Genomic DNA, 22,966 nt, shown 5'->3' with positions numbered 1-22,966 from the left:
GTCGCCCACAGTAACGAAGTAAAAGTACAAATTTTTCCCCCAAAATTTACTCAAGTAAGAGTATAAAGTACCCATCTTTTAATATACTCCGAAAAGTATTAGTTACCCCAAAAAATTACTCAAGTAAATGTAACTCGTTACTACCCACCTCTGCATAGATATAGTTATATCTGCTATTTTTAAAGCAGAAAAATTACATATTGCGCCTTTAACAACCCCAAACTTTTGAATGGTAGTGCACTTTTGATTCATTGTAGGCTGTTTGATTTGTTGTTCATTTGCCATGCATCCTCTAGGGAAAACTTTCTACTGTATTTGAAATTGAATTAGTTTTCCTCTTCCTTTCTTTTTAGGGTACTCATTCCACGGTGGCCCTGATCGGTATGGTCTGAACGAGATGGAGATGGTGGAGGATTACTGAATCCACAGCAATAGCTTCACGAGGCCTTTAAACCCGCGGGTCCACCTAATCAGACTCCGCAAGTCCAATGTGCACTGCTTTGAGGGAGAGGGGTTTGGGGATAAGCCAGGAGTAAGGGATCAGTTTAGGGGCGGGTGGGTTTTGCTCTGGGAATAGAAGAATGTAATTCAACAGGGAAGGGGAGCAGGTGTGAATTTATTTTTGTGTGTGTGTTTTCGGGGGATGGGGTGGGGGGAGTGATAAAGTTCTGGCACTTACAGCATTAAGCACCTTACACTCAGACTAATGCACTTTATTAAGATAGTTGTTTTTTTTTCTTTTTTGAGAAGATTTACTTGTATATTTATGTGGTATGCTTCAGAAATGCTACCACATATATATACTGTGTGTGTGCGCGCATGTGTGTTGAATCAGAACTGGAGTTTGTGCTGGGAGGAAATGGTGGCGATTGGGGGACCATTGTGTGTTTCAGTTCAGACATTATCAGAAAAACAGATCCTCTCTTTAAAGACAGACACTGTTGTTTTTTATATACTTATATATATAAAGTTTCTATTAAAAAACGTAAAGATATTCAAAAAAAAAAAAAAACTTTGATTATAAAACTTGAAGATTTGCTCTCAAATAAAATGCAAGTTTAAAAAGAAAAAAAAAAGCGTTAGACATAATAGAGATGAATATTTTTGTGATCGTGTGTATGTCTATACACGCATGTTTGTTTGAGATGAACGAGAGAGTGTGTGTGTGTGTGCGTGCGTGTGAGCGTTTAAAACATACCAGTCTGCACAATGTATTTTTTTTAAATCGCTTACTTAGACGTATGATCAAAACAGGCCATTTCGTCATACAGAGTGATTTTGCTTTTCTTTTTTTTATGAACTGAATGTGTGAATGTGAATGCTTGTGTACAAGAGGAACTGTGTGTATTACTCCTCTTGTAAATGTGCAGTATGTGAACGAACGAATGAATGAAAGAAAGACAGAAAGAGGGGGGCAACGGCACAACACATCCTCTTTCACCAGCCCTTCCATTCCCCAACAAAGAAACCTCTAGATTCAAACACAAAAGCTTTAGCCCATTTTACGCCAACCAGCACTCTTTAGTTTTTATGGTGGGGAGTGCAAGAGACGTCTGTTTTCCTGCCTCCGCTGCTTCATCTTTGCCTCTGTGAGGTTTAAGAACGTGTCGTTAGCATCATTGTTTTGTTTGTGTCTTGTTGACGAGCTCAATCTTGTATACCTTTAGGAAATGGTTACTTGTGGTACATACATTGCATCGTGTGTGTGTGTGTGTGTGTGTGTTTCTGTCCCCACATGTGTGCCTAAGAACTAAAGGGCGAATGATTAGACGTCATTGCTGCCATTGAGACATTATTTTTTAGCAAAGGGGCGTGGTTTCCTTTGGAAGGCTCCGCCCCCACATGCCTCCCATGCTTATGAACCAAGAGCCTGTCTCTGTACAGTTCTATTGTAGCCTGGGGATGCTTGAATGAAAAATGTTTGATATTTGGAGGATGTGACCTAACATTGCCTTTCTGTCCACTCTCTTGCTCTCGAGTGACTGAGGTTTTGACCATTTCTGGCTGAAAAAAAAAAAAAGAAGAAAAAAAAAAAGATCGCAACAAACTGTGCAAGTGCACTCAGCGGTGCACAAAATGTTTGTATATTTTGTTACTTGTTCATTGTTGTTGTCGACGACAATGATGGTGATTTATTTTTTCTTTTAATATTATATATGATTATATATGAATCTATGAATAGAAGCAAAGTATTGGACTACAAAAGGAAGAGCACCTGGGGCTGCTACTTGTTTTTTTTTTTTAGTTTAGAAAATTATCCTTGGATTTTTTTTTTAGTTGCCACCATGTGAAGTGCATTTGTGTACTTATTTTTCTTCTTATAAAAAAAAGAAATGTTGAATGTATTCCAAAAATGTAACTGTGTCAATTGAGTTGCTCAACACAGGATATTAAAGCGTAATCAGCGGGACATCATCAGGAGCGAAATCGAAAACACACTGCCTCTACAATCCTGTTCATACAGACTTTGACTATGAAAATGAAAACTTAAAAGATATTCTATTCCATACTGGAGTTTTGGTTGTTTACAAACCACACAGACATTTGTGGGTGCTTTTTCCCCTTTATTTTTGTGATTGAATATGCGATTCTGCAGTTGAGACTTTAATGGCATGACGTCAGACCCTTCCTTTGCATGTGGATATGAACGCAGCCTATATAACTTGCTGACTGAAACAAACTTGGATCGCTGGAACACAAGTAATGGAATTACATCAAAGATTTCATGTACCTTTATCTTACGGAAAGGGTTTCGTAAAGGCGACCATATTTGTTTACCGAACTTCTGTTCGTTTGTTTACCTTTGACTAATCTTTCTTTGTAATGGAATCAAATTGATCAAGACAGAAGAAATGCTTTATGTACCTGGAAAGAAGGCAAAAATCAAGACGGCACAGATGACCTCTTGGTACTGTAAGATGCATATTGAATGCTTTAAAATTGTTTCCCTTTTACCCAGTCATCTTTTGGCTTGTGGATTATTGTGGATGGACATATCTGTGATGGGTGTTGATGAGAAGAACAACAAAAGAGCATATGTGTGACCTCAGATCTGTTTGATAATTCCTCGCGTTTTATTGTTTTTTTTTTTGGTTTCCTCCCCTCCTTCTCTGTTGGGTGTCTTCATAAAGATAACAAAGGGACTAGCACTGCCCTGATGCCCTCTATGCACTTTTCCTTTGCTTAAAACTGTGAGGAACTTTCACTTGGGCTCGGAGAGAGCAGACGGAATGCAAGATGCCCGCTTTCTGTCAGCAGATGGACGCTGGGAGAGATTTCGACGCCCTTGCATGAAACTAATTTTCCTTCTGTTGGTTGTTTCTCGATCTGCTTGAGAACAACACCACACAAGCTTTACCGTAAATGGATAAGGGAAGTTTCAGACACATTAGGACTTATGGAAAAATCCTTGGAATTTTCCCGTGGTGGATTTTCACTGAACAATGTTGGTATATATGACTATACATACAGTCTCCAAACTTGGTTACAATGTGGAGATTCAGAACAGATTCACTCAACAGTGTTCTCCGTTATGTAAAAAGGATTAAACTGCTTGGTCCAGGGTGCTAGCCAACGCAAAATGTTTTATTTTTTTTGTGGATTGGAATTAGTGGATGACTGAAAAATATTTATGGAAAAAAAAAAAAAAAGGACTGGAGGACAATTTTTTTTTATTTTTTCCTATTGGAGATGAACCAATAAGCTCCATCAGCTCTATCGCCACCTGCTGACTTCATGGCTGAACTTCACTTTTGTCTTGAAGTGGTTACTGTGCTACAAGACCGTCTGTTTGGTAATAACATACATTTGTTTGGTTATATATGTTAATCCATTTATTGATTTTTCTTCCCCTATCCCTTTCAAAAGTAATAACTGTTGAGCCACTTTAGGTTAAGGTTTGTTCTACTAATAAGAAAAGACTTGGCAACCCCCAGAACATCCTAGCCAAAAACAGTATTTTTGAAGTTTTAACACTTAGATCTACTCCTGATTTGTTTAGCTTTTTCTTAAATGATGTAATGTTTTTTTTTTGTTGTTTTTTTTAGATCTTTGCTGTTCCAGATCTTCAGATGAAGACGGAGACTCTCCAGTGTTTCATGTTGCGTCTCCACCTCCCTCTTAATTCTTGTCCTCATCCTTCAGAGAAAGATCCCAAGGTCAGGAATTTCAAACAGCATGTGAAATGATGAGTGCATGACGAGGACTAAAAGCCCAGGAGGAGGTCTAGACCTGCAGTTTCATTGCACCGTATTCGGTCTACTCTGAGGAACATGTTTCCTTGCTAGGAGGAGGGAGTGAACTGTGAATGCTGGAAGAGTGAACTATGAGATCTCAAACCTGCACAGAATAGTGCAGCCAGGGCCAAACACCACACGCACATTAATAACTGAAATACACCTGCACACACACACACACACACATACACACACACAGACATGATTTAACACAGTTCTACTACACTTCATCTCTGGCTGCCATGTAAATAATGTATATAACCCCTAAACCTTTTCCCCTTCTCTGTTTGGTTTCAGATTTGTTTGATTTTTTTTTTTTCTTCTCTTTTATGACATGCCTTAACAGTTCAGTTTTGCCTATTAAGGCACACTTAAGATGAGTAAAACAAAAAAAAGTGTTAATAGTCATCGAGACTAGCTCTAGTGACATAATAGCGTGTGATTTTTATTTAAGAAACCCTTAAAACATTATGAACCTGCGAAATGATTTATATAACATTACAAATGATCCCCACAAAAGACGTGTAATTAATTCTTGTTATGAGGATACACCCTTATGCTTTGCATTTTCAATACTCCATGCAAAAAAGTTTCCAAGTCAGCATTGTGTCAGATGTTTTGATTTTTGAGCTCAAAATCAACGAAGGCTGTGTAGAAGTGCTTTTACTAACACATGCTTGAGTGTCAGCTTCAACTGTTCCTGAGCTAAAGATCTGTTGGTGGGGGTGCTGTCACTCTGGGAGTACGGTGTTGCCCTTTTAAGATGATTAATTGTGTAATGTTGCAGGTCAGATGAATGTCTTGACTGGTATGCAAAAATCCATGTTTTAAAATGTTAATGATGATAGAAATACAGATTTCTCATATCTATTGATTCGGTGTGTGAAGCAACAATACTGTATAGACTGTCACAGAGCTGTGTGTTCAAGTGATCAACTGCATAATTGGCTGATTCTAAATCATAAGATCTTATACTAGTTATCATTGCTATCACACACATCTGAGGTGGATGTCTATTGAAATGTCCAAAAATGCAACAATTCAAGAAAGGTCATAAGAATCCATTTTGACAATAATGTTTGAAAATTCATTATGTAAATAGTTTTTTGGGGATTTCTGGTTTGTTTGGAGAAAAACAATAAATACTTCAGAAAGAAGCACATGTGTGGACAATTTCTCTATTTAGCATTTGACTAAAATAAATTGGGGGACACTTGTCATTTTTCTACCTTCATAAACCTGCTTTACATGAAATGTAAGATTATATAACAACTGATGACATGTCTGCATCTCATGTGAAGATATATAATAGTAAGCATTTTTCGAAGGACAGTTTACAAAACGTTTAAATAACTGAAATACTGATTAAAAATTTTAATAAAATATTATGTTGGAAATATAGTAATAAATATATAAATGTAACTCTTTTTATTATTATTATTTACAAAACATGATGTCTTAGCCTAAGTTGTTCCTGGAAAACTCAACTTTTTAAAGTAGTAATATTTCTGTTTATCCTGTTAACTGTCACTCACATTTTTGAACATAGACTTGAAAGTGCATGATCCAAACCTACATTTTTATAATTCATGACTGAAAACATTTTGTAACGTGATTTTGATGTACCATTTTCATGGTAATGCAATGTTGGAATTTAAAATGGGTTTCAAAGGATGAATTTTGAGATTTTATGTTTTCAAGTGATATATAATTTCTGATGATTTCTAAAGTGTGATAGAGAAAAAGGCAACAAAGAAGACTTCGTTTTTGTTTTTTTGACAAAGGTCAGAACTCCTGTTATGATGTAGGTTTTTGAGGTGCAAAATCTTGCCATAAATTAATCCATTACTTTTCCTACATAATTTTTTACAAAAAAGATTGGTAAAATATCTATTTAGAAGTCTTAGACATCTCCAACGATATATAGTTTGTCATGATTAGATTAGGATTTAATTGTAATATATAGTGCAGTAAACCGTAGGTGGCCCACCGAGGGGCCGGGTGACAGTTAACGGGTTAAACGGTCCCAACTAGGGTTGCCAGGTTTCCGCTATAAAACCCGCCCAATTGCTACACAAAACTATCCCAATTGCGTTTCGAGGGGAGTTCCCTGGTAAAAAATTACGGGGAACCTCCAGTAAAATTCGCATTCCAGAGGCTAAATATCACGTTATTAATGTCGTTTCAACCCGCGGACATGAAAAACAATCCTAGGCAACAGTTTTGAAGTAGGGGAAACTGCGAATTTGGCAACACTGTCCTATCTGTGTAGAAGCGGAGAATGACGCAAATATCGCGAGAGTCAAGTGACATGGCAACCCATACTATGCAGCAATGGCGGCGCCCGGCGCTTACAAACACGACGCATGAGTTCCTTGTGTTGTAGGATGAACCCAACGCGTTTATGGTCGAGATGGTCGGAAACTGTCATCTGGATTTACTAAAACACATACACTGAGGAATTTTGTCTGCTTTGTAAGATCCAGAGCACAAGACACGACTGATCCGAATTAAAGAAACAACAGGTAGAGTCACAGTTTTTGGCTAGACGAGTCAAAATGCTGTTCCACTGAAAAACATTCGTTATTTTAAGAATGAAACCACAAAAACATGCAAACTTCTTATATATTAGAATATGAATACTAGTTTCATCAGGACAGTAGCTCCACGTAATCTAGCATTTGTGGTTTCTGGAGCTAAAAAAATTAATTACCTTGTATAAATATAGGATACATGTAAAATTATGTATTATATGTCTGTATAAAAATAACTTCTTGCAATAAAAAATCTTATTATAGTAGACAATACATGTTTCGTTACAATAAAATATTTGTTAAATGTCGTTTATAGTAAATGTTTTTTTTAAATTGTGTAATTTTGTAGTAAACATAATTATATATATACACACACACACACACACGCGCGCAATAAAACAGTAAAAGAGTCCCTGTCTGACACATCACTATTCATTATCGTTTATAAATTATACATTATTTTGTAAAGTACTCCTAAAATAGCCTATTTTCTTTTAAAACTTTGATATTCATATAGCAGAAACTATTAATTTAGTAAGGAATTTATTGGTTTCATAAATCAGTTTAATGAGTTTCATATAATTATAAGTGATATCACAGTTTTTACTGATTCTAATATAAATAATATGTAATAGAGTCCTCTATATCATATTGCATGTTGTTGTCAGATAGTTAAGCGCTCAGTGCCACTGTATGTAATCTGTATGTGAAATCCACAACTGAAATTATATAGTTTGTGCATGTTTTGCAGGGCACAAAACACACAGATCCCCCTGAAAACAGGATGTCCGGTGCAGCTCAGAGTGGTGATGGTGGAGCAGGACAGGACGCCGAAGCTGATGGGGAACCTCCTCGTGAGGCTTATCATCAGGGAGAGGTGGAAGGAGAAGAGCCAGCAGCAAAACAGCCTCGACTGGAGCAGGAAGATGTAGGTCTTGAGTTAGAAATGATACAGATGGCTGTGGTGCCTTCAGCGCACGCATGTGGGAGCCACGGTGCAGCTGCGACTTCAGAGGAAGGTGAGGACGTTGTCTTTTTATTTTTAAAGCACTTTATAACGTCCTGTTTGGCACACTGTCAATATGCCTTTCTGATGTCTTAATATGTGATATAAACTCCATATGCTGTACTCCTACTGCCATATTTAAAGAATTACATGGATCTTGTCCTTTAGTTCTTCATATGCATTCAATTTTGTAGTTAGGCAGCCCTCTGCAAGTGAACTGCCGGTTCCTTCCAGAAATTTGGATGTGATGTTATTTTTCTTGGATCTGAAATAAAATGTGATTGAACAGTTGAGGGCTCTTTTATTTTTTTTACATGGTTCATCAAGTGAATGCCATTGAATGTTGTTCACATGGCCAGTATGACATGTGCCTTTAATCACAGGTAACATTAAAGTAGAGAATAGTTCCGCCATCATGGACTGGTGCATTAATGTTTAAATATATGCATATAATTGGATTTGGTTGTGGACTTTTTAACCCCCAGAGGAAATAATTTTATTTAGCTGGGTTTTTTTTTTTTTTTTTTAGTAAAGATGGATCTTAAGAATCTTTTTTTTTTTTTTTTACAATATAAAATATGATGTGACAGATTTTTATAAATCTACTAATATGAGGTCTACATCGTGTGAGTGACATAATATGAAATATTTAGAAAACAATTTCGTTTTTTAAAACATTTAAATCAGGCCATTGCTTATACGTTAAATTAGAAATACTGGAAAAATGAATGTGTATATACTCTTACAAATAAAAAAAAAGTTATTTAGTTCCTGGGATCCACAAAAAAAAAAAAAAAAACCTGACCCTATTACAAACACGCAAGTTAACATTGGCTTATGTTTAATTAAATTAAATTAGTAACCTGTTAAGAGGAATTAAGTAACAGATACCTGACACAAAAATGTACATTTTGTCACAATAAAATAAAAAAACTACAGCATACTTTATTGTGCACCTTTTAAGTAATAGTTCATGCAAAAACTAAAATGTCATTAAAAAGTTATGAAACTTCAAACCTGTACTGAAATGTTTTCGTATCTGTTTTCTACGCCATCTCAATGAATAGAGAAATAGAGCTTTGCAGCTTCAGAAGATTGTTGTAGAACTTCAAATTCACACAAGATTTTGAATCTTAACCTCATTCCCCATTTATTGCAATTGTTTGGAAAAGAACAATATCATGCAACATACTTCATTTCTTTCTTATCTATGGAAGAAGAATGTCAAATGTGTTCAGATCAATAAGGTGAGAAAATGTTAACAGATTATTTTTTTTGGGTATTTTTGTGTCTTATTTAAAGAAATGCACTTTTCTAAATCCTGTAAATAAAGTACCACAAATTAGCCTCTTACTTGACTTGTCAACCAAGGTGTCCGTGTTATTTTGATTCTGTCAGTCGCCTGTCATCAGACTGATGAAACAGGACAGGCTATGGGGCCTGAGGAAGTTGAAGGAGATGTGGGGCGGCATCCGACCGGAGCCGAGAACAGAGAAACACTCGGAACGACTGAGGAGGACAGAGCAGATGAGCCTGAGAAGAACAATTCACAAGAGCAGAGCTAGTAAGTGTACAGCTCGTCATAAGCTGTTGTGAAAGAGAACATGGTAGGAACAAATGCATGGTGACACAGTTGCAGTGGGACAGGGATATTTTCAGCTGCTCAGTGCTGTCTCTTTGCTGTTTTCACAGTCAAGGCCTCGACTTCAGCCAGAACCCTCAGATGCTGACGGGCTCCTGGGCCGAGTACACCCACACCGCTGAGAATTACCTCAGAGGCTGCAAATGGTGAGCAGTGATGAAAGCGAGCTGTTTCTGATGGCTGTATAGTGTAAACAGTATCACTGTCTATCTCTCTTCATGATGTCTCTCTGCAGGTCTCCGGATGGTTCCTGCATTGTCTCAAACAGCGCTGATAATGTTCTTCGTGTGTATAACCTCCCGCCTGAGCTGTACAGCAGCCACTGGGACATGCTTTCTGAAATGGTCAGCCTCTTCTAGAATATCTCGTCATATTTATATATACAGGTGCTTCTCAATGAATTAGAATGTTGAGGAAAAGTTCATTTATTTCCGTAATTCAACTCAAATTGTGAAACTCATGTATTATATAAATTCAATGCACAGAAGTCTTTGGTTCTTTTAATTGTAATGATTTTGGCTCACATTTAACAAAAACCCACCAATTCAACAAATTAGAATATGGTGACATGCCAATCAGCAAATCAACTCAAAACATCTGCAAAGGTTTCCAGAGCCTTCAAAATGGTCTCTCAGTTTGGTTCACTAGGCTACACAATCATGGGGAAGACTGCTGATCTGACAGATGTCCAGAAGACAATCATTGACACCCTTCACAAGGAGGGTAAGCCACAAATATTAAGTGACAAGGAAGCTGTCTGTTCACAGAGTGCTGTATCCAAGCATGTTAACAGAAAGTTGAGTGGAAGGAAAAAGTGTGGAAGAAAGAGATGCACAACCAACCGAGAGAACCGCAGCCTTATGAGGATTGTCAAGCAAACTGGATTCAAGAATTTGAGTGAACTTCACAAGGAATGGACTGAGGCTGGGGGTCAAGGCATACAGACGTGTCAAGGAATTTGGCTACAGTTGCCGTATTCCTCTTAAGCCACTCCTGAATCACAGACAACGTCAGAGGCGTCTTACCTGGGCTAAGGAGAAGAAAAACTGGATTTTCTCTGCCCATTGGTCCAAAGTCCTCTTTTCAGATGAGAGCAAGTTTTGTATTTCATTTGGAAACCAAGGTCCTAGAGTCTGGAGGAAGGGTGGAGAAGCTCACAGCCCAAGTTGCTTGAAGTCCAGTGTTAAGTTTCCACAGTCTGTGATGATTTGGGGTGCAATGTCCTCTGCTGGTGTTGGTCCATTGTGTTTTTTGTAAACCAAAGTCACTGCAGCCGTTTACCAAGAAATCTTGGAGCACTTCATGCTTCCTTCTGCCGACCAGCTTTTTGAAGATGCTGATTTCATTTTCCAGCAGGATTTGGCACCTGGCCACACTGCCAAAAGAACCAAAAGTTGGTTAAATGATGGTGTTGGTGTGCTTGACTGGCCAGCAAACTCAGCAGACCTGAACCCCAGAGAGAATCTATGAGGTATTGTCAAGAGGAAAATAAGAAACAAGAGACCAAAAAATGCAGATGAGCTGAAGGCCACTGTCAAAGAAACCTGGGCTTCCAGACCACCTCAGCAGTGCCACAAACTGATCACCTCCATGCCACGCCGAATTGAGGCAGTAATTAAAGCAAAAGGAGCTGCTACCAAGTATTGAGTACATGTACAGTAAATGAACATACTTTCCAGAAGGACAACAATTCACTAAATGTTTTTTTTTGTATTGGATTTATGAAGTATTCTAATTTGATGAGATAGTGAATTGGTGTTTTTTTTTGTTAAATGTGAGCCAAAATCATACAAATTAAAAAAACCAACGAGTTACTAACTACTTCAGTCTGTGTGCATTGAATTTATTTAATACATGAGTTTCACAATTTGAGTTGAATTACTGAAATAAATGAACTTTTCCACTACATTCTAATTCATTGAGAAGCACCTGTACAAGTAGAAATACTAAGCTGAGAGCAGTTCCCTTTGTAGAACTGATTTTAGGCCAATGCTCAAGATGATAAATGGCTTGTGACACGATTTAGAGAAAGATTCTACTTGAAGGCATAGTTCAGTCCCTCATCATTTACTCACCCTCAAGTTAATCCAAACCTGTATGAGTTTCGTTTTTCTGTTGAACTCAAAAGAAGATATTTTGAAGAATGTGGGTAACCAAGCAGTTGATTGTCCCTATTGACTTCCATAGTGGGAAAAAATGCTATGGAAGTCAATGGGGAACATCAGCTTTTTTTTATTCATTATTATTAGTGTTGATACCGCTTGAAGGTGAGGAAATGATGGCAGGATTTACATTTTGGAGTGAAAAAAATCACTTTTTACTATATTTCAAAACCCTTAAAATGCATATAAATCTGTGAGCAGTCTGATATTCTGTACACAGGATATGCGCTCATAATACTGTTTCTGTTGTTCTGTGTGCACTCAGAGTCCAGTGCTGAAGATGGCAGAAGGAGACACCATCTATGACTACTGCTGGTTCCCGAAGATGACGTCTATGGACCCAGACACATGCTTGTGAGTCTTTCTGTCTGTCCTATTTCAAGGTATCCTAAATCAGCAGTTAAAAGCATCTAGACCATTTTTTTTAACAAGTTTTATTTATTTAAACTATGTATTGTGAGTCTCTCTGAGATTTTTTCTTTTAAATTAGCATTTTAAGCAGGCTTCTATGAAAATATAATTGGACATTTTTGAAAATAAAGCACTTTAATAGCTAGCTTTTATTGCACTTTGTGGAAAAAAACGAAAAAGCAAAAATCTCAGACGGACTTTGAGGTTTTTGCATCTGAAGTCTTCATACACACACACACACACACACACACACACACACACACACACACACACACACACACACACACACACACGTTTGTTTTTGTGAAAAGTGGGTTCATCCCATAGGCGTAATGGTTTTTATACTGTACAAACTGTATATTCTATGGCCCTACACCAACCCTAACCCTCACAGGAAACTTTGTGCATTTTTACTTTCTCAAAAAACTCATTCTGTATGATTTATAAGCGTTTTGAAAAATGGGGACATGGGTTATGTCCTCATAAGTCACCCTCTCCTTGTAATACCTGTGTCATACCCATGTCATTATACAGAGTTGTGTCCTGATATGACACAAAAACAAGAGCACACACACACACACACACAGACACACACACACACACACACACACACACATATATATACACATGCACACACACACACACCCAAAAATGGCTAATCACAGAAATAAGGCAAACCAATATAGTGCAATATTGTGTAGTGTTATTGAAATTTAAAGTAACATTGTTTTATTCTTAAGTATATAATATACAGCTGTTTTAATGTATTATAAAATGTAATTTTCAGCAGCCATTACTCCAGTTTTCATTGTCACATGATCCTTCAAAAAAAAAAGAATTGTACTGACCCCAGACTTTTTAACTCTAGTGTAGCTATTTACAAAAGATTAGTTTTGATAATGTCTGTTGCCTTTGAGTTAAGAGTGTTAAGAGTTATGCTGTTTGGAGAATCACTGTCATTGTGGTCTGTGAGGGGACTGTTAAGGACTGTGTTTGCTGGCTGGTTTGAACCGCTCATTAATACTGCTCTTTTCGTATTTATCTCAATAGTTGTTTTGAAAGCTAGCAGGCGAGGAAGAAAGCAGAACAAACCGGAGGCTATTATCTATTCTGCAGTTCTGCTGACAAAGTCAGACCTGTGTAACCGTGTCCAAATTGATTTGCAACGTGTGAATCCTTGATTCTGTTTGTGCTGCAGAGAATAATTGTGTTTGGCTTCTCATTCAGCTCATAACAAAATAAAGCCAATGTTTGTGACCCCTGATCTAGAGGAAGATCAAAAGATTCTCTTTCCAATATTTCTGGTGCTTTTCACTTTGCAAAACTACACTTAATACTTAGTGAAGACTAATGTGATATATTCATTGCTATCCGGAAAGGTTAGACAAAGGTTCCCCCAAAAGATGGACACTCTCTGATTAACCATGGTCAAGTTTTAATCACTGCTGATGTCCACACTCACATTTTTCACAATCTCCATTGCCTGGTTTACAAAGTGGCCCAGTTAATTCTTTCCAGAGACATGGTACGTCTTTAAAGAGAGTGTGCTTTGTTTAATTAAGCTGCTATTATTCTGGATCAACATTGCTGTTTCCCTTCTGTTATGATCAGTGCTGATGAGCCTTGTCTCCTCCACCGGCGGAGATTGTTGGATTCAACCCAGAATGTAAATTTCAAAGTTTGTATTTATTGAGGCTGCTCACATTTCCTGTACCTTCTGTGAAACCCTCTTGAGTGACTGAGTGGTTTTGATTGCATCCATTTATAAAACTGTTTTTTAGTTCTGGCTCTGAAATATGACCGATCTTTGCACCGTACATAACAACATCCATTTTGAACAGAAAATGTGTGTGTCTATATATGGCCCTGGACCACACAACCAGTCTTAAGTGTCAATTTTTTCGAAATTGAGATTTATACATCAACTGAAAGATGATTAAGCTTTCTATTGATGTATGGTTTGTTATCATACAATATTTGGCCGAGATACAACTGTTTGAAAATCTGGAATCTGAGGGTGCAAAAAAATTAAAATACTAAGAAAATCGCCTTTAAATTTGTCCAAATTATGTTCTTAGCAATGCATATCACTAATCATAAATTAAGTTTTGTCAATATTTATGTCAGGAAATTTACAAAATATCTTCATGGAAGATGATGACTTAAAAGAAAAATCGATCATTTTGACCCATACAATGTTTTTTCGGCTATTGCTCAAAATATATTCCCCAGCGACTTAAGACTGGTTTTGTGCTCCAGGGTCACATATAATAGTTAGTTATAGTTAGTATAAGTTAAATAATTGATTGCGTGTTAGCATCAACATACCAGTGTAATTAAAAAACAAGCATAAACAAATTATCAGATGTGTTATTATTTATTAACATTTGCAGAATATAAAAAAATTATAACTTTTAAGTGATCTTAAAACAATATTACTATAAACCCATTACAATAAATGTGACCCTGGGTCACAAAACCAGTGTTAAATTGCTGGGGTATATTTGTAGCAATAGCCAACAATATTACAAATTTTTCTTTTATGCCAAATATCATTAGGATATTAAATCAGTGTGGCTCAGTGGTAGAGCATTGCGTTAGCAGCGCAAAAGGACATGGGTTCAATTCCCGGGGAACACATACTGGTAAAAAAAAAAATGGATAAAAGCATCTGTTAAATGCATAAATGTAATGTAAATGTAAGTAAAGATCTTGTTCATTGAAGATATTTTGTAAATGTCCTACCGTAATTATATCAGAACTAAATTATTTGATTGATAATATGCATTGCTAAGAACTTCATTTGGACAACTTTAAAGGCTTTATAGTACACTGCCTCTGTCAGTGTTCGGTCAGGTTAAATTTTTTCCATTGATTGATTTTGTGCATTCATTTTCACAATTAATACAATAATTTTGGTCATGTACTGTTACTAAATGTTGTGAAATAAAGACAATAGCATGGCTACCTCAAGAGGTGAAAATTGATGCAGTGTTATTAAATTCACATAAATTGACATGTTAATTTTCCCAGCTCTCTCTCCATGTAAATAACTATGTGTGTGTTAGGGTTTACTAAAAGTAGTGCTGGAATTGTTTAGAGAAGAAGTAAGTGGTCTCTTATTCTTCCTCTCCAGTCCTCTGTCGCTTCAGTTCTCGTTTAATGATGTCCTCTTTGATGGTTATGTTTTTTGTGTGACAAAAGGCAATGGAACAGAAATCAGTCCAAATCAATGGCAGTCATCATGGATAGCAGTGGCAGGTTACTAACGAGGGCTCGTTAACTGTGGCATGTGCTGTTTCACCCACACACAGCCTCAGTTCTGATCAAACGTTGTTTGGGATAAAGAATCCGCCCTGCAGCGACCGAAAATGACAAATAAAATGAAGGAATGACAAGTCGTGGGTGAAGGACGAAACTGTAACTTCATAAAGAACTCCTAAAGATGAAGAGGATGAGGTTAAAGGAGTCAGACGAGACATGCTCAGTAATAATCTGTCATCTTGTGTCTGGTTGTAGTGATATTGTTTACAGGTATTTCTGAAGCATCATGAAACGCAGCAGTTTCCGAGCAAAGCTCTTCTCGGAGCTCGTACTGCTGCCATTGGCTGAAGAGTGTCCACAGGGGTTGATCATTATCTCTGACTCATGATTGGCCGTTCCCTCCAGGGGAGGTGCTTAGTATTCAGGTCATCTTCATTCCTCCATCTCGACTCAAGTCATTTTGGGGTAGTTTCTCATTATACACTTTTAAACTATGTTGCCCTCCTGTTGAGACCAAACGACGGATCTGCACTTAAAGAAATGGTTCACCCAAAAATAGAAATTCTGACTTCATTTTCCTCACCCTCATGTCATTCCGAATCCATTTGACAGTATTCTGTGAAACACAAGGGGAGAAAAGTTAATAAATATCCGGTTGAGTAGCCTGAATTGAATGGCAGTATATGGTGATGACTTACTTTAACGCTTAATAAAGTAGCTAAAGGTGCAGTGTTATGATTGTTTTATCACACACAAAATTAAGTCATTTCAATAGCAATTCTTACAATTTGGAATATGCATAAACTTGTTTTGACTTAAATGTGTGGTCATATTAGCTAAATTTAGACATAAAAGGTCTTGTATCGATAATGTAGTAATGTATAAAGCTCAGCACACTTAAGTTACTTTCAAAACAAGCAGCTTTCTGTTTGAATTGAATTTTGGTGGCAAAATTGTTCATTTTTTGCATTCGTTAATGTGGTTAAAAATGTATGTGACTTGCTGATCATTTTCCAAGTGTTTCGATTGAATTTAGTGATTACGCCCCCCCAATGATGTATCAGTTTTACAGTAAAATAGTAGCATCGTTTTTATTGTATGATCCCTAAGTGTTCTCATGAGAACTTGCATTGTTTTATTCCATCCCAAAGCACAGAGACGATTTATAAACATAGGATTTTTCTAGTAGGTTAAAAAACGGTTTTAATACGTTGTATTGTCCATTATCAATGCAAAGTCATCACAAATGAATAAAGATTCATGCTGATATACCAAAACCTTGTGTATAGGGATTTTCCAATTTTTTGAATGACATGTGCTCATATGCATCCGCTTTATTTATTTTTTTTATCTAGCTGTAGACGTCGTCTTTCACTTCAAATTGTTTGGCTCTTCATTTGTTAGATGATCTATTGTGAATGGGTCTTTTGTGTTGTGAGTTTGAAAGAAAGCCAGTCTGACTGTCAAGTCTGATGTCGCAATCTCTTGTTTTTCCCAAAACAATGGATTTCATTCGGGGAAAGTTTTAAGATTTTGCCATATAATCCAGTTTTCTTCTTTTCTTCTCCCTTCAGCATTGCCAGCAGTAGCCGAGACAACCCCGTCCACATATGGGACGCGTTTTACGGGGACCTCCGAGCATCTTTTCGCCCCTACAACCACCTGGATGAGCTGACAGCGGCCCATTCGCTGTGTTTCTCTCCCGACGGCTCTCAGCTCTACTGCGGCTTTGACAAAATCGTCAGGGTCTTCCACACCGACCGTCCTGGGAGAGACTGCGAGCAGAGGCCCACCATGGGTGAGGATCCCTCTTGTAGAGGAATAACCGCTACATCAATCACTCTCACTCTTCAAACGCTCGTTAAACGGGGTCATTAAGACGGCTGGCTGGCTGGCATGTGTGTGGAATGCATGTAATCCCATTTCATTTCTTTTTGTTTGTTTGGCTGGATTCATTCCAAACACATTCATGACTGGAAACACATATTTGGCTCCATTAAGCTAACACGGCATGCATGCCTCTGATCTAGACAGTAGCTGTGGATATAATTATCTTAGGATGTTTGTAGTGACTGACTCATTCGTGGTGTTTCAACACTGCTATTGTAATTAATGTTTGGTCTGGATTTTTTTACTGCTTTTTTTGTATCAAATAAGTGCAGGCTTGGTGAACATAAAAGGCTTTCAAAAACATAAACTCCAAACTTTCGCACAGTAGTGATTGCACATCAGATGAATTCTATTTTCATTGTCTTAAATTAATAATTCTATAGTAATTATATATACTGTATTAATTAGTTGTGAGCTTCAGCTAAGTAAAGACAGCTTTTCCTTGTCTTGAAAAATGTCTTTCTCATTATTCAATGATTTATCTTGGTTTTCTAATATGAAACCAATCTTAATACTGTTGTTCCTGTTTTTCTTCCTGCTCATTTCGTACCTTTTTTAAGTCAAGAAACAGGGTCAGACTGGCATTATCTCCTGTATTGCCTTCAGTTCGTGTCAGTCCATGTACGCCTGTGGGTCGTACTCTCGTTCGGCCGGCCTCTACTCATGTGAGGACGGTTCTCTGCTGGCTCTGCTGCCCGCTCGACACCGCGGAGGCCTTACACACCTGCTGTTCTCACCCAACGGCTATCACCTGTTCACGGGCGGCCGCAAGGTCAGTGGGCTCATGTGTGCTGTACTTCTACAGGTTTATATGGCCAAATTCAGTATGTCAGATGCATCCACCAATCAGAAGTGCTCTTATTTGGTTGCATGTTTTGAATTCTCCAGCTAATCTTATGTGTCACTGCTTTCAGGATTCGGAGATCCTTTGCTGGGACCTCAGAGATCCGGGACAAGTTCTGTTCTCCATGCACAGGAACGTCAACACAAACCAGCGCATCTACTTTGACCTGGACCAGTAAGAGAGATCTACCAGTTTAGGACAGCATAGTAATTCGATGCATTTATGATTTGCTGATGTTGATATTTGTGTCTGAAATAGATCTGGCCGATATCTTCTGAGTGGGGACACAGATGGTGTGGTGTCGGTGTGGGACACCCTCATAGCGCCACCTGATGGGAACGAGGAGACACTACAACCTCTGCTGCAGTTTCAGGCGCACACTAATTGCAGTAATGGCATCAGGTATAATTAACAGAATTTAAATAACATTTATAAAATGGAAACACTTAATGATATATAAAATGTAAAGTGCAAAAATCATAGCCTTTATGGATAATCACTTCACCTTTTATATTGTGGCTCTGTAATTCATTTTCCGAATTTTAGGAGTACTGAAAGGTTAAGTTTGCTGCAGAATTTCTCTATTTTGGGTTTGTCCCTTACCCAGCCTCTAGTCTTCTCTGAAATACATTTACTAAAAATAGAGATACTATTCATTTGTACTATTTACTAAGAACTTAAAAAGCATATTGTCAGTTCATGTAGCATTCATGCGCTACCGTTGAAAACAAGGGGTCAGTAAGGTTTTTAAACATTTTTTAAAGAAGCCTTTTATGCTCACAGTGGCTGCATTAATTTTGCGAAATATTATTACAGTTTAAAAATAACTGTTTTCCACTACTCCAAGATCCTTTAGAAATTATTATATGCTAATCTGATAAAAAATCTTCTATATATTATTATTACTGTTGAAAACAGTAGTGCTGCTTTATATATATATACAGTCGTGGCCAAAAGTTTTGAGAATTACATAAATATTGGAAAAGTTTCTGCTTAAGTTTTTATAATAGCAATTTGCATATACTCCAGAATGTTATGAAGAGTGATCAGATGAATTGCATAGTCCTTCTTTGGAAAAAATTTAAAATTAACTTAATCTCAAAAAAACCTTCTCTCTCCACCTTCAATACCACGACTTAGGTGCCCTTGAGCAAGGCATCGAACCCCCAACTGCTCCCCGGGTGCCGCAGCATAAATGGCTACACACTGCTCCGTGTGTGTGCTCACAGTGTGTGTGTGTGTGTTCACTGCTCTGTGTGTGTGCACTTCGGATGGGTTAAATGCAGAGCACAAATTCTGAGTATGGGTCACCATACTTGGCTGAATGTCACGTCACTTTCACTTTCTTTCTTCTTCTTTCTTTCCACTGCATTTCATTGCTGTCATTAAAGGACCTGCTGAGATCATTTCAGTAATCGTCTTGTTAACTCAGGTGAGAATGTTGACGAGCACAAGGCTGGAGATCATTATGTCAGGCTGATTGGGTCAGAATGGCAGACTTGACATGTTAAAAGGAGGGTGATGCTTGAAATCATTGTTCTTCCATTGTTAACCATGGTGACCTGCAAAGAAACGCGTGCAGCCATCATTGCGTTGCATAAAAATGGCTTCACAGGCAAGGATATTGTGGCTACTAAGATTGCACCTAAATCAACAATTTATAGGATCATCAAGAACTTCAAGGAAAGAGGTTCAATTCTTGTAAAGAAGGCTTCAGGGCGTCCAAGAAAGTCCAGCAAGCGCCAGGATGGTCTCCTAAAGAGGATTCAGCTGCGGGATCGGAGTGCCACCAGTGCAGAGCTTGCTCAGGAATGGCAGCAGGCAGGTGTGAGCGCATCTGCACGCACAGTGAGGCCAAGACTTTTGGAAGATGGCCTGGTGTCAAGAAGGGCAGCAAAGAAGCCACTTCTCTCCAAAAAAAACATCAGGGACAGATTGATCTTCTGCAGAAAGTATAATGAATGGACTGCTGAGGACTGGGGCAAAGTCATATTCTCAGATGAATCCCCTTTCCCATTGTTTGGGGCATCTGGAAAAAGGCGTGTCCGGAGAAGAAAAGGTGAGCGCTACCATCAGTCCTGTGTCATGCCAACAGTAAAGCATCCTGACACCATTCATGTGTGGGGTTGCTTCTCATCCAAGGGAGTGGGCTCACTCACAATTCTGCCCAAAAACACAGCCATGAATAAAGAATTGTACCAAAACACCCTCCAACAGCAACTTCTTCCAACAATCCAACAACAGTTTGGTGAAGCACAATGCATTTTCCAGCACGATGGAGCACCTTGCCATAAGGCAAAAGTGATAACTAAGTGGCTCGGGGACCAGAATGTTGAAATTTTGGGTCCATGGCCTGGAAACTCCCCAGATCTTAATCCCATTGAGAACTTGTGGTCAATCCTCAAGAGGCGGGTGGACAAACAAAAACCCACTAATTCTGACAAACTCCAAGAAGTGATTATGAAAGAATGGGTTGCTATCAGTCAGGATTTGGCCCAGAAGTTGATTGAGAGCATGCCCAGTCGAATTGCAGAGGTCCTGAAAAAGAAGGGCCAACACTGCAAATACTGACTCTTTGCATAAATGTCATGTAATTGTCGATAAAAGCCTTTGAAACGTATGAAGTGCTTGTAATTATATTTCAGTACATCACAGAAACAACTGAAACAAAGATCTAAAAGCAGTTTCCCAGCAAACTTTTTGAAAACTAATATTTATGTAATTCTCAAAACTTTTGGCCACGACTGTATATATATATATATATATATATATATATATATATATATATATATATATATATATATATATATATATATATTTTTTTTTTTTTTTTTTTTTTTTTTGAATAGAAAGTAAAAAAATGAAGAGCATTTCTTTTTTGTAGTAAACGTCTTTACGGACACTTACGATCAATTTGACAGCATGGTATCTTTAACACAACTATGAAAGCGTAAGCATCTGCTAAATAATTCAATGCAAATGAGTAAATATTTCTCCATTTAATAACATATCCTCTCTTTTTTTCCGACAGCGTGCACCCTTTCATGCCATTGGTGGCTTCGTCCAGTGGTCAGCGTAAGTTCTGTTGGCCGTCTGACAGTGAGGAGTCAGATTCGGATGAGGGGAATGTGATGTCATCAAACAGTGTTCGACAGGACAACGCTCTGGTGCTGTGGTGGGCCGGCCCATTGGGCTCAACCAATGAGAGGGTCCAGGAGGAGGAGCCAGCAGTTATTGAGAGCTAGATCTTTTGATTGTAAAACATCACTTCTGAAGACACGTGATCTACTGCCAAACCTATAATGATTGTTTAGGTGAAGAGTGGTGAGATTGTAAATCTGCATCAATTTTAGTTGTAGAATAGTCCCTTTTTAAAATCCTGCAGGCTTTTTGTCCTTTGCATGTTGCTGGGTTTGTAAACCTCAATCAGTGAATGTGTAAAAAGCGAAATCCTTCAAAAATGCATTGAATTTAAACCGGTCCTACAGCAAATTATGATTCTGATCACTTGGGACACTGATCTGAAGTATGAATAATTCATTCATAGATTTCATTTTGTCTGGACGGGACCTAAATTGATGTTTACATTGTTTACCAGCAGTGCTTTCAGGATGCCCAGACGTCGCTGGAGTGGGATGCCTCTCAGGTTTCTGATGCAGCAGTGCAGCCTTTCCGATTTGCATTGGGTTTGTTTTCCTTTCACCATGTAAAGCCGGTTTCAGGAAACACGTTGAGCCTTGTCTAGGACTTACTTTAAGGACTGTTAGTGAACACAGAAGAGTTATTTCAGGAGCAGGTTTAATCCCTGTATGAGATGATTTTGACTATGGGAAGGCTGTGTGTGATTGACTCTGACAGTTTATCTTATGTTAAATGTGCTATAGAGCTACAGTGGGCAGCTGTGAATATATTTTTGTAAGCCAGTAATCTGCTTCATTGTGTGTGTATGTGGTTGTTTTCCTGCCTCTCAGTGGTCCTTGATTCTTTAGCTGAGGCTGCGCATTCCCTTTTGTAATAACCAGTGGTTATGTTTGTTTGTGTATGTGTTGGAGAGAAAAAGCCTTTGCATATTCTAACGTTAGCTGTCATCTTGTCATTTTTTAAAAATGTACACTTTTTACAGCTTTACCTTGAGTGTATGTCTGTAATTTAATCTTTAAAGCAGTGGGTTTGAATGTTTGAGGCTTGCCAAACATGTTCTAGTCAGAGTGCTGAGTATCACATTACATTCACTGCTGAAAGCATCAGTTGTTTGTACAAATGTGTAATGCAAACCTTTTTTTGTACCGTTTCTGTGGATTGTAAGCCACATTATCCAAGTGTGCTTGTGGTTTCTTCTGCTCAGAGGAACCATTTGCAACAGGTAGATCACTGTGGCTGAAAAGATTAATAAACATGTTTAAATCTAAAATGTCACAGTGTTTCTGTAATTAATGGTTTTTAAAGGCAGTAGTAATCACTATTACTATTGCTCAGGCTTAGGTGTGTAACTTCCTGTATTTGTGCTGTGTACATTAATGATATCATGTGGATATTCAGTTTTAAATCTAAAAGTCATAGTGGAATGGAATTAACTCTACATGTAATCTTCTGTATTATGTACAATATGATAGCAAATAGATTAGAAAAATAGAAAAGAAAAATATGTAGGGCAGAGACTTCGTTGTTTATTGGATTATGTGGGAATTTCCTTCAAAAGATTTATGCAAGCTTGCAGCCGATTGTTAAGGAGCAGGGTTTAAGTGGACTTTTTTTTTTGTCTAAGAAAAAGTCTGACTGGATGTTATGTTGGACAAACCTTTGAAATCTTTGAAAAATACCAGATGTTTTGATATGGCCATTGATAAGTTCTTTACAGCTGAATTGAATTTGTTTAATAATGGATGGATTTTGCAGCATTGACAGTTAGTGAACTGAATCAACACTAAACTGACTTGCGCTCAAAAATCACACTGTTTTCTGCATCACAGAATAATTT

General features: G+C 37.8%; 2 protein-coding genes across 5 annotated transcripts in view; both read left to right on the top strand.

Moving 5' to 3' along the window:
* Positions 1–5,392, top strand: part of LOC132116390 (GRB10-interacting GYF protein 1-like) — a 32,942-nt gene extending 27,550 nt beyond the window's left edge. For all 3 annotated transcript variants that reach the window (XM_059525230.1, XM_059525232.1, XM_059525224.1), the window contains exons 25-26: positions 354–3,793; positions 4,047–5,392. In XM_059525230.1, coding sequence (XP_059381213.1) covers positions 354–421 — 68 coding nt within the window. In that variant the 3' untranslated portion in view covers positions 422–3,793; positions 4,047–5,392. The remainder of the gene's footprint in view (positions 1–353; positions 3,794–4,046) is intronic.
* A 1,161-nt stretch (positions 5,393–6,553) lies between these two features.
* On the top strand, positions 6,554–22,399 carry LOC132116377 (telomerase Cajal body protein 1-like). Of its 2 annotated transcripts, none has more exons than XM_059525203.1 (11): positions 6,554–6,760; positions 7,521–7,788; positions 9,174–9,339; positions 9,468–9,563; positions 9,653–9,761; positions 11,845–11,933; positions 16,829–17,052; positions 17,705–17,916; positions 18,059–18,162; positions 18,247–18,390; positions 21,020–22,399. In XM_059525203.1, exons 2-11 carry the CDS (start codon positions 7,554–7,556, stop codon positions 21,231–21,233), a joined length of 1,593 nt encoding a protein of 530 aa, XP_059381186.1. In that variant the 5' UTR covers positions 6,554–6,760; positions 7,521–7,553; the 3' UTR covers positions 21,234–22,399. The 2 variants fall into 2 exon arrangements, with proteins under 2 accessions (XP_059381186.1, XP_059381194.1); XM_059525211.1 differs by having other exon boundaries at positions 7,503–7,788.
* Positions 22,400–22,966: the final 567 nt, after the last annotated feature.

This window comes from Carassius carassius, chromosome 3 (genome assembly GCF_963082965.1).
Source record: "Carassius carassius chromosome 3, fCarCar2.1, whole genome shotgun sequence".
NCBI classification, from domain to species: Eukaryota; Metazoa; Chordata; class Actinopteri; order Cypriniformes; family Cyprinidae; genus Carassius; species Carassius carassius.
Note: the sequence above shows the minus strand (reverse complement) of the source record. Positions and strands in the feature narration are given on the sequence as shown.